Source organism: Sinocyclocheilus anshuiensis, unplaced genomic scaffold (assembly GCF_001515605.1).
Source record: "Sinocyclocheilus anshuiensis isolate Anshui unplaced genomic scaffold, SAMN03320099.WGS_v1.1 scaffold1053, whole genome shotgun sequence".
In the NCBI taxonomy this organism is placed as follows: domain Eukaryota; kingdom Metazoa; phylum Chordata; class Actinopteri; order Cypriniformes; family Cyprinidae; genus Sinocyclocheilus; species Sinocyclocheilus anshuiensis.
In genome coordinates this window covers 497,202-509,272 of record NW_015555711.1, presented here as the reverse complement: position 1 = coordinate 509,272, position 12,071 = coordinate 497,202, and the positions used below count along the sequence as shown (strand labels likewise).

The following is a 12,071-nucleotide window of genomic DNA, read 5'->3' as shown; positions in this document are numbered from 1 at the left end:
GGTCACGCAGGGGCGTTCCCAAAGTGATCTCGACGCAGCTCGAGTTCCTGAAGGGGAAATATAGATTTCAATTCTGATTTAAGAACATTTACTGTTTTGGCTTTGGTCTCACAAAATATAAATCAATTTGTTTTTCTAATTCAAATTTACGGCTCTCCCTACGCTTTTTATTAAAAGATGAAAAATGTATACATTTACCCCTAATAAAACATTTAGTGGTTTCCCATAATACTTGGGGGTCAGAGGCTGAATCTCTGTTAATCTGTAAAAACTGTCAAAGAGCTGCGTAAATCAGCCACAGGTGTACAGTCCTGTAACAAGGAGGTATTAAATCTCCATCGTTTGCGTCTGGCGCCCAGCGATGCGGGGGTTAATGATGTGATTATTGAAGAATGATCACATAAAAGAAGTGGTGGTTACCAGCATTCTTCAAAATACCTCTAGCAGAATCATACAGGTTTGAAAAAACATGAGGTGAGTAAATGATGACAGAATTTTTATTTTTGGGTGAATTGTCCCTTTAAACTTGGTTTGTTCCAACCACACATTAGAAACCAAATACTCAAACTGTTTTCTGTTCATTCCTGTCTGCATTTCAGTCTGTCCCATCACATCTCTGTTTTGCATTCTCAGGCAGTGGCACTATTGACTTTGAGGAGTTCTTGGTCATGATGGTGCAGCAGCTAAAAGAAGACCAAGCTGGCAAGAGTGAGGAGGAACTATCTGAATGCTTCCGTGTCTTTGACAAGTATGTAATTTGATGTTAACACCGAACTGAACAGCAGTGTGAGGAAAGGTCATTAGGGCCCAAGAAAAAACTTAACGGTGTACACTATAGTCTCCATGCAAATGGTATCCCAGACACAAATATTTTAACGATTTATAAAAGATGAATCACTGTCTGGCCATCTGGGATTTCGGTATGGAGATAAAGGTTAGGATTATAATTTTTGGGACAACTTTCTAATTTACAGTCATTATCTCCGACCAACAGGAAAGCAACTATTTTGGTTTGAATTTGGATGTTTGGAAAATTGCAGGCCTTGGATTTTTTAACACTGCTCCAAACTCAGTCAACATGATGCCAAGACGGTCCGTGTACTTCTGCGTCCATGACGAAACCATGATGAAAAAAGAATGGTTGTTGTATTTTGAAATGCTATGCTAAAAAAATACAAATTTAAATTTAGAACCGTACACACAAAATGTTGGCTTCTTTTTAAATGTTTGTTTATGACTTTTTGCTCCTTTAATAAACATTTGAAAAATGCACAAATTAATATCAAAATATGTCGATTTTAACAAGTTTTCTTTAGCCAAATTAGAAGTAATGCTTCTGCTGCACATTCATTTGAGAACTCGAGCTGCCTCTGGAACAATGCAGAGACCTAATACAAAAATTGCATTGCAGACATTGCAGAATCCTGGGAACTTTATCATCATGAAATTATATATTGGGATATAATTTTGTCATAATTTTGTGTGCTATCTGGGTCACGGTATTGGAAAGGACCATGCATGGTCACTTAAAGTACGTACAATACATCATATTAGAGCACTACACACAAGGCTTTAATATGGGGTAAATATAGATTGATGGTTAGAAATAAATACAATTATAATTTCTCCTACTTATATACAGGCAGGCCCGATTTCAGAATTAAATCACTGAGGGTGCTTCTGAAATCAGTGAGGGTGCTGTAGCCTTAATGTACATCTATTTTGACATATTTATATTCGAATGCCACTCCCGAAACTTTGCAACGTGTCAGTCACTGGTCCACTTAGCATCATGAAAAACAAAACTTATTTAAATTCTGAATGGATTAGCCAACTAAGCATGTAAAGAGCGCTCCCTTTATAATAATTAAAAAGCTGTCACTCATTTCAGTTTATCGCGATCTTACAAAGTTCCGTTATAATCAATGAAGCTCTACACTGCACATTAATCTCTTATTTACATCATGTTACACTTTGCTTGTTATAGCCTATGAGAGACCCCCGAGCATGCAGCTCTGCACAAAACTGTGGCGTGAAGTGGATTCTAAATTAAAATGCTTGGCCATTGCATCAGGAAATCAACAGAAAATGGTGATTGGCTACATTGATCAGTGCTACAAAAACACATTGAACATTGATAAATACACATTGATAAAGCAATAGGTTACTGGTAGCCACGTCAGTAGCGCAAGAGGGTGCTTATAGTGTCTGTACGCTATAGAGATGCTAAAAAAGCTAAAAATGAAGTTAAGCATTTATATACATTAAAAACGAGCTTTATGTCATTTTTAAGATTTTTAATTAAATGCGAATTTTGAATAATGAAAATTAGTTTGTGTCTGCTTATTCTATTCATCAGTGTCTGAACCATTATAGAAGAAACCAAATTTTCAATATTTCATTTCTGGGTTAAAAAAAGTACTTAAAAAAGTACATGGACTCAAGACATGGAGGATGGGTCTGTGTACTTTTGCGTCCATTCATTTTTGGTTTTTTTAACCCAGAAATGAAATACGGAAAATGCAGTTTCTTCTTTAATAATTAAAAACATGCTTATTAGACCCTGTGTACAAGTGTGTGTGTGTATGTCTGTTTCACATTCTTGATATGATCATTTCATTGCTGTAAACCTAACAACCAGACTGCCAGAGGGATAAATGCATGTGCACGCTGTGCACTTAAAGGTCCCATGGCATGAAAATTTCACTTTATGAGGTTTTTTAACATTAATATGAGTTCCCCTAGCCTGCCTATGGTCCCCCAGTGGCTAGAAATGGCGATAGGTGTAAACCGAGCCCTGGGTATCCTGCTTTGCCTTTGAGAAAATGAAAGCTCAGATGGCCCAATCTGGAATTTTCCCTTTATGTCGTCATACGGGGAAAGGTTACCTCCCCTTTCGCTGCTTTGCCCGCCCAGAGAATTTGGCCTGCCCATGAGAAAATGAGCTACTACTGTGCGAGGCGAGCGCAATATTTTTTTTTCCTCGAGAGACATCATGGCTTGCAAACGAGCGAAGCATGGCAGTTGCCCCGTCTCTCTCCTCCTCATTAGCATTTAAAGCTACAGACACAGAAATGGCACGTCCTAAGGAAAGCTCATTGTGGGACTGGCTCGTAGTGGCTGAAATTCTGCACCAAGGCTGAATTTCGGGAAAGAGACTTCAGATACAGTACTAGGGACCACTTAGGCCTATATAAAAGCATCCAAAAAGCAGCATGTCATGGGACCTTTAAGGTCCATATTACACTTTTAAGAAAAAAAAATCAATATTTGAAGTGAAAACTCTACATGCAAAACATTGCTGGCTATAACCTCACTGTATTCAATAATTATAGCAAATTACACCCAAAACTCAAGACCACCTGTGTGACACTAAAGACAGAAAAAAAAAACAATGCATCTACATTGTATTTCTAAATGTGATTTTTGTTTCTCTTGGTGTTTAACTCCTTTATTTTATTACTTTTTATATCCAATTGTAACTGTAATTAATAATTACTCATTTAGATTAAGTTATATTTTGTGATTTTTCTTTAATTGTCAAATTCATATGGTTTTAAAATGTTCAGTATTTGAGCTTCCAATTATGTATGACAGCATGACTTTAACACTTCTTAAAGGGGTCATGAACTTTTTTTTATTTTTTACTGTTCTCTGAGGTCCCCTTATAATGTGGATAACATTTTTACATCAGAAAACATACTTTAGAAGTAATAGGCTATTTTCTGTCCTGTTTTTAACCCCCCTCATCAGCTCTGTTTGAATAGGCGTGGCAGATTGTAGACTCGGAAGTAAATGCCCACTGCTATGATTGGCTAACAGTTGTGTATGTTTGACAGCCACAGTCAAAACAGTTACTCACACTTGTGTGTTGCGACATTACTGTCGGATCCCATATATACCTGAGAAGAGATGATGCTAACCCCCCAGAGGACCTCAGATGATGCCAACCCTCAAACAACATGCAAAACTACCAAATTTTGCTATAATTTTAATCGCAACATATAATCATTGCAGTTAATAGTGTTCACCGTCTGTTTGATTACATGCCCTTAACTAACTGCATGAATTTTACTGGTCATTTCTGCCATATGGACATCAACTTGACATAGTCACTAGCTGATAAGCTACTACTAAATATAATGACATTCACCAAATATAATGTAGAAACTTTAAAATAGAAACTGACATTTTCTGTAAAGCTGCTTTGCAACGATTTTTATCGTGAAAAGCGTTATACAAATAAACTTAAATTGAATTGAATTTAATATAGACGACAGCATCGTCTTTTAGTTTCAATCTTTCTGAAAATCCTGCATCGAATTGTGCCTTGTTTGCAAACAAATCCGAAGTAAAATGAAGTGAACAAAGGACCAAGTTCTTACTGACGCGGTCTGGATCTTCATTTAAAATAAAGTTCTCCCTCTTTCCTAATGTTGGGATCAGAAGGAAGGTGATGCAGAGACTGTTTTTCCACAACTTGGCACTGTTCAGTGTCTTGTTGTATTCGGAGCATCTTTATCTTTTGATTTCTGCATAGAGCTGCGTTCGCCTCTCTCGTTATTTACACTACGTGCGTGAATTGGTGGGCGGGGCTAAACAGGCAGTGATGTAGAAGCAGGCATTGATCTTCTTCCGTGGAGGCGGTGTTTAGCCACACTATTACATCATAGAGTGGCACATTCCACAAGCTGTCGTTTTGTCAGACTGGCTTCAATATAAGCTATTTTTATTTTATTTTTATTTTATTATTTAACAAGAAAGTTTTGAGTTCTGAAACTTACAGGATGTTTTTTATAGTACAGTGACATCTTATATGTCAAAAGATCAAGGGAATTTTGGTTTCTCAGTTCATGACCCCTTTAAACAAAAAACACTCATGTAATCATCCTGACATCACAAGACAATAAGTCACTTACCTTGACAACAAAATCAAGAACAGTTTTGTAATTAAAACAATATTATATATTTTCCCAACAGGAACCAAGATGGTTTCATCGATCGTGACGAGTTTGCTGATATCTTGCATGCAACTGGCGAGCCGGTGGCAGATGAAGACATAAATGAACTCATGGCAGATGCAGATACAAACAAAGATGGGAAGATTGATTTTGATGGTAAAGCAAATCTTATTTATTATATTTTCTGTGCTGCCCTCATGTGGAACATAACATTTTTTTTTTTTTTTGTAAGGACGCAATGGAAGAATCATTTTGGGTTCCCCAAAGAACCTTTCAGTGAACGTTTTTTAAAAGAAGCATTTTTCCTTAGTGTGAAGAACATTTAAATAACCTGAAGAACCATATTCTACTACAAAGAACATTTTGTGGAATGGAAAGGTTGCGTAATTGTTAAAGTTTCTTTATGGAACCATCAGGAGTGCCTAAAACCCCTTTAGCTGTTATAAATTCACTGTAAACCACGGCTTTACGGGGCTTATTGCTTTTATAAAATGGTTATTCCATATACGTAGTGAGGTTTCACAAAATAAAACAGAGCAAATAAGGCGTAATGATATGAAAAAAAACAGTATTCTTCCACCAAACAATGTAGTTCCTTAGAATCAGTTGTGGTTGCAACAAAGTGGTTGATGAGCAGCACACAAACATAAACAAAGTTTACAACAGCTTCGAACGTGGCTCAGCCAATCAGAATCAAGGACCGGAACTACCCGTTTTATAATAAGGCATATACAGATATGAATACACATATGTGACCCTGGACCACAAAACCAGTCTTAAGTCGCTGGGGTATATATGTAGCAATAGCCAAAAATACATTGTATGGGTCAAAATTATTGATTTTTCTTTTATGCCAAAAATCATTAGGACATTAAGTAAAGATCATGTTCCATGAAGATAAATTTCCTACTGTAAATATATCAAAACTTAATTTTTGATTAGTAATATGCATTGCTAAGAACTTCATTTGGACAACTTTAAAGGCGATTTTCTCAGTATTTTGATTTTTTTGCACCCTCAGATTCCAGATTTTCAAATAGTTGTATCTCAGCCAAATATTGTCCTATCCTAACAAACCATACATCAATGGAAAGCTTATATATTCAGCTTTCAGATGGTGTATACATCTCAATTTCGAAAAAATTTACCCTTATGACTGGTTTTGTGGTCCAGGGTCTCATATGCTTATGGATACAATATACTCTGATGCCTTCTTTAGGGAGCTCTAAATAAAACACTTGCATATTAAATATAATTTCATGAAATGTATATTGTATATAATGTATATTCAGATTCAATATTATGCTCTTGGAATACAATATGAGGACTTGACTTGACTCTTATTATCTATTTAAAAACATCTGTATTACTGAAGTGTGATATGAGAGATCTTGTCATCATTAGATAAATAACTTTAATTTTTAAGAATTTATAAAAGCAGATATAATTACACACATATATAAATATATGTAATTACACATGTACTCTTCCTGAACTCCAGTTGTCAGTGCGTTCTTATGAATCCCAAGATGTGAGAGAAGACAAGCATTTACTTTTAGAAATATAATCGTCCATCGTATAATCACAATATTTGAATACAAAGTATGTTCAGAGAGGAGAGAGTATTAACAATGCCATGAAAGGGGCTTGTATGTTATTTCATATTTGATTTTTTACTTTCATTCCAGAGTTTCTTAAAATGATGGAGAATGTCCAGTAAGAAAAAATTACATCCCATCTCCTCTAACCCCTAATGACAGCAGTCAAGATTCCCAAGAACAACCCCCTGAGATGTTTAAAGGAAAAGAGGACTGAGGAAACACAACATCACCCGGGTTCAAATAACACACTAACAATAAAGATGGGCTGGAATTCACTTTGAGGGACAGAGATTATAGATCAGTGCCGTCTTGTTGGAAGTGTTTCTTGTGGGACCGCACTGTGATGGTATCTATAAATAACCCTTCAAACCTTTTAAGAGGAAACCACTTATGCCTCTCCCCTCAGCTGTCTCCTACTACACCTGCTTATTTCCAAGACATTCAGCAACCTTCCTTCAACTCCCTTCCCCTTCCCCTCACCCTTTACAGTGATTCAAAATAGCCCTGCTACAGCATTAGCCTCGGAAAAAGACTTAATGTTGTCATGGCGATAAGGAATCTCTTAGCTCACATGTTAGCAGCGTCTGCAAATCTATTAAAAAGGCACATCTTGGCCAATCTGCTTGTTTATTTGGTGATTTTTTTTACTGTGATTGTATTATCTAAAATTATACAGAATCTCTGTGTCTGTAAAAACTGACAGCTCTAACATTTTTTAAAGCTAAATGCAATTTCAGGCCTAAAAAGGTTGTTATGAGGCCAAATATCACATTTCTAGAAGCTGCAACTCATGACACTCATGTGATCTTCTCACCCACCTTGCCCATAATTTCACTACACCCAATCAGAAAAACAAGATCCCACCATGTTGGTTTCCAGAACCCCATGTCCATAACAGTAGATCCATAGTGTTGCAGATTGTATTTATCTTTTCGTCTGTTGGTCTCTTCTGATATTTTTCATACTTAACCTGCCTACAGGGCAGAGTCTTGACATGGCCAAAAAAGGTAATGAAAAAGATCAATTTCGAATCCTAATGTCAACGTTTTGTGCCAGGAGCATGCAAGTTATACATTTCTGAAAGGTGCAAAAGGTCAGATTTCCATGTTTTCTTCTCATGGTAGAAAGCCATGTGATCCTTTTGACACCTCGTTGTCTTCAGGTCATATTGATGGAGGTGTTATCTCATGCCAGTGTCATAAATGCAATTCTCCAGAGCTGCAATGATATGCAAACTGCAAAACCGGACCTTTCTGCTCTCCTCAAAATCTTTTAAATCTCTCCATTTCTGCCTGAAAGTATATAGTCCACAACCCCCTCCTCCGAGTTCCCCCACATCCTTCTCCAATCCACGTCTGTACAATTCCTCGCTCAGGAAACACGTGCCAAACATTGGAAATCGGGTTTAGGCTCTTCGGGGTTTGGGGTACCTGTGTCGCCATTTGTGTTGTTGGGTTTTGGTTGGGGTGGAGTAGAGATCAAAACCATTTGCTATTCAGGGCACTCTGAAGATTTGCAACACAGCACCTTCTCAAGTATCGGCTCTCTCCATTTTAAAAATGAATTTTCATCTGTACTCTACTTATTTTAAATCATTATAAGCCATTTTAGTACTTCTCAAATTTAGTAGAAATTTTTAAGGGGAGTTAGTGAAAAGCAAAGTCTCAGGATGAAAGTCTGCCAGGATTTCATGCCTAAACATTAGTGTGGTCAACATTAACATGCAATTTCCACAATGAAGTTTTACCAGACACACTAAATAATTATTTTATTGTGTCTTTGAACAGGTTTCCTTATAAATACAGGCTTTTTGACAATAAACACACCAGAATAAGGCAATTACCATTTTCCTGTATTCTCGCAGACTGTTCTTAAAGTGTACTCATTTCACATTTCTATTGGCTTATGGGAGCCGTCGAACCCTAAAAGTTCAGGATTCTAAATCTGGAGGCCTGTGGGCGGGTCTTGGGTGGCCTGTTTAAAGTGTGTCAGAACTGTCACTTGATGTCTAGTCTTTCTGTTGGGGTGCGAGTGAGTTGACCACTGCTTGTCTCGTGGATATAAGTGAGGAGGCTAATCCACAACCATGGTAAGAGTTTAAATAATCTAAGCAGTCAGTTTTGCTAATGAACGCATGAAAACATAAAATGTGCAAATGGCCTAGTCAAAAAGTCAGAATTACATTTCTGTCATTATTAATAACAGATTACATAAGGTTAAAGTATTGTTAATAGTTCCCTTGCAGTTCTGCATGCATTTAATAAAGCTTTATAATAAAAGTAATAAATAAAATTCAACCTTAGGATGACTAAAAAAATCATTCTAGTTTTAAAAATAGATTAAAGTATATTTAAATCTGTTTATTGTGTCTCTTTTACTTTTTTTTTTTTATCAGACAATTGCTTTATTTTGGACTCATTTTTCTCTGGGCAATAATGTCTGATATAATCGGATTAGAGTAACTTTATTAGGTGTTTTTTTAGGTAACTTCATTATAGATTCAAAGTTAACGGACTGCTAATTAATCTGTGATACAAGACCAAGATTTCTCTCTGACAACAAAATACCATTACACTCAATATGATAAATTCATCACATTGCAGCAAAATCCACTGTAAAGTTGCTCATTGCCATTTTTCTGATGTAATAATGTTTTAACACGGTTACAAAAATAGCTTGAAGGAGTTTAATTATTCCAAGATCAAACAGTCAAAGATCACCCTGAAATATCATCTGTTGATGGTAAGATGGACATCCTGCTATATGATATGAATCTGGTCAGCAGGTTAGGTTAAGTAGGTTAACTAAAAGCTGAGGAGACACATTCCAAGGATCCTATTTCGGAATTACCATGTACAGTCACACTGACTGCGAGGATAAGGTGTTGAGCCTTAAAATAGTCGCAAATTGTCTGGGAGGAGTGTTCTGGGTACCATCTGTTGTTTGCAAGGCCCACAACCCTGTCTTAATGGAAACAGATTATTAGGAAAACAAAAACAAGTGACTCTCCTGAAGAACCAGGGTTTTCCGTTTATCAAATAAAAGCATTGCACTGTTTATATCTGAAATTAACCGTTCATAATGCAACCGTTTCACAGACTGACGCGCAACAGGAGGCCCGCTCATACCTGAGCGAGGAAATGCTTGCCGGTAAGTGTAGCCTACTGTGTAACTGATAAACGGATATAGGTTTATCACCGATATCCACGTCGTTCTGTTCCATTAAACATTATGCGTCTATTTCAAAGAGTTCAAGGCTGCCTTCGACATGTTCGACACCGACGGTGGCGGTGATATCAGCACCAAGGAGTTGGGTACCGTCATGAGGATGCTGGGTCAGAATCCAACCAGAGAGGAGTTGGAAGAAATCATCGAGGAGGTCGATGAAGACGGTATGCAAAATGCTACAGCTGGAAAAAAAGTGGATACATAGAACTATATAACGCTGTAGACCGAAAAAATACTCCACGTAAGCTCATTTCCTGCGTTCTTGCGTTTTGTACGCAGAAGTACGCGCTGCATTGTCAGCGCTGCCGCAAGGGGCGCTACAGAGGAAAATATCAGTTATTTCCTTCGGGACAAATACTGCCATTGCGGAGCAAGAGTTTAAAAAGTATCTTGCTAAGACAAATCAATTAAGGAGCAACTTACCTGAATATTAAAACACCCCTTTTTAAAGTCAAAAGCATATGAATGAATAACTGTATCGCCCTTGCAGGCCTATGGAAGAGTGCATGTTAAATATGTATGTCTGTGTTTTCACACTTGCGTGAAGTATGTTTCTGGCCTACATGATGATGTCTGTATATTTTTATTATTCATATGAATGATAATATCTGTTCAACTTTATGCATAAAATACAAAAATGTAGATTGTAATAGCTAATAGCTACTTCATGCTGGAAACTGTAGGCAGCGGATCCATCGACTTTGAGGAGTTCTTGGTCATGATGGTGAGACTCCTAAAGGAGGACCAGGCTGGCAAGAGTGAGGAAGAGTTGGCCGAATGCTTCCGTGTGCTGGACAAGTATGTCATATGATATCTTCTTGTGTGCACCTGTTTTTGAATGTGACCCAGACTCACTTTAGTATATGCAACATTATGAATCTGCAGGAACGGTGATGGCTACATCGACAGAGATGAGTTTGCTGAGATCATCCGCAGCACTGGTGAACCCATCTCAGATGAAGAGATTGATGAGCTGCTTAAAGATGGAGACAAAAACAACGATGGCATGCTGGACTTTGATGGTATGATGGTTTATAAATTACATTTCCTTTTATGTATGAGTGTGCATGAATTCAGACCAGGTACTGAAGCAACACCTGTGTCCATTTTTCCCCAGAATTCCTCAAGATGATGGAGAACGTGCAGTAAAACAGAGCCTCAAGGACATTCCTCTCCCCTCTCACCCCTGCCAACAGGAACCTTTACCTCTCAGTGCCACTCAAATTCACTTCCCCCTTTTGTCCTCTTTCTGCCTCCATCTCACCTCTTCAGCAGACAGACAGATAAACACCTCTGTGGGGTTTGCCAAGGTTGGGCTCCCACTGAACCCTCATGCAAGATCCAAGGAGCCAAGCTGTGGTGTGGTTCACAGGCTCATCATGTTATGATGGCGCTCAAGTTCGCTAGAAGCACATGCCATGGTAGACCCCACGTTTGTGGGTGCTAAAGTCTAGATTTAGTCTAGATCAGCAGCTTGTTACCGCTGCATAGACCAATGCCAAAGCCAAACCACTTCACTGTAGTTAAGAACGAACGCTTGAAAACAGAATAAAAAATAAAACACACATTGTTTAGTTGGTCTGACATTTTGATTTGTATGGTTTTATTTTTTAGGAGTTTATCAATTGAACTTTGTTTCTCCCAAGTCTCTGACCCCAATTAGTTGACAATTTCTGTATATACTAAAGACTATAATTAGTATAATTAGTACTGTTTATGTTGCAGCAAAACCCAAACCACAAACTCTTACAAATATCAGAGTGATATTTTACTAATGCCAATATGGCATTCAGTTTTATTAGACATGCCGTAGGAATAGCTCTTCTTCTCTATTGCACATTTAAATTTTTAACATGACATTCTTTGTGTGCTGCAGGTGTGTAAATCAGTAAATTGTGTCTTGTTTATCTGGTCAATGGCTGATGAGTATTATTTGCAAAGTAAAGGGTTGCACACTAATAATGCAAATATAACTGATGACAAAGTAAATTACATATTCCTCTTTTTTGTGAGAATGACATACACTTGGGGGAAAACACCAAATGTTAAAAGAATACTGAATGAGTATTATAATAATAATCTGGCTTATTATTAACATGTCTTAATGTGATTTGCATGTCTAAGCTATAAACAGAATGCCCAATGTCACTGAAAATTAAATAGTTTAAACGCATACATACATAAATATATTTGAAAGCAAAAACCTCAAGATGTCCCCAAATTCTATGCATTAGTTATATTTACATTATTGACAAGATATAAATGTCAGCTATTTTAAATG

The 12,071-nt window shown here is 37.2% G+C and overlaps 2 protein-coding genes across 3 annotated transcripts in view; both read left to right on the top strand.

The window, feature by feature from the left end:
* The window catches only part of LOC107672054 (troponin C, skeletal muscle-like), a 26,186-nt gene extending 19,006 nt beyond the window's left edge, over positions 1–7,180 (top strand). For both annotated transcript variants that reach the window (XM_016465147.1, XM_016465146.1), the window contains exons 4-6: positions 634–748; positions 4,981–5,117; positions 6,650–7,180. In XM_016465147.1, coding sequence (XP_016320633.1) covers positions 634–748; positions 4,981–5,117; positions 6,650–6,681 — 284 coding nt within the window. In that variant the 3' untranslated portion in view covers positions 6,682–7,180. The remainder of the gene's footprint in view (positions 1–633; positions 749–4,980; positions 5,118–6,649) is intronic.
* Positions 7,181–8,551: 1,371 nt separating this feature from the next.
* On the top strand, positions 8,552–11,364 carry LOC107672048 (troponin C, skeletal muscle). The gene is made up of 6 exons (XM_016465136.1): positions 8,552–8,651; positions 9,661–9,712; positions 9,811–9,954; positions 10,474–10,588; positions 10,676–10,812; positions 10,908–11,364. Exons 1-6 carry the CDS (start codon positions 8,649–8,651, stop codon positions 10,937–10,939), a joined length of 483 nt encoding a protein of 160 aa, XP_016320622.1. The 5' UTR covers positions 8,552–8,648; the 3' UTR covers positions 10,940–11,364.
* The last annotated feature ends 707 nt before the right edge of the window (positions 11,365–12,071 follow it).

Excerpts from the sequence above, each read along its gene's own strand:
- LOC107672048 (XM_016465136.1), top strand. Across the intron at positions 9,713-9,810 it reads GAGCGAGGAAATGCTTGCCG|AGTTCAAGGCTGCCTTCGAC; the intron begins GTAAGTGTAGCC and ends TCTATTTCAAAG. Across the intron at positions 10,589-10,675 it reads TGCTTCCGTGTGCTGGACAA|GAACGGTGATGGCTACATCG; the intron begins GTATGTCATATG and ends ATGAATCTGCAG.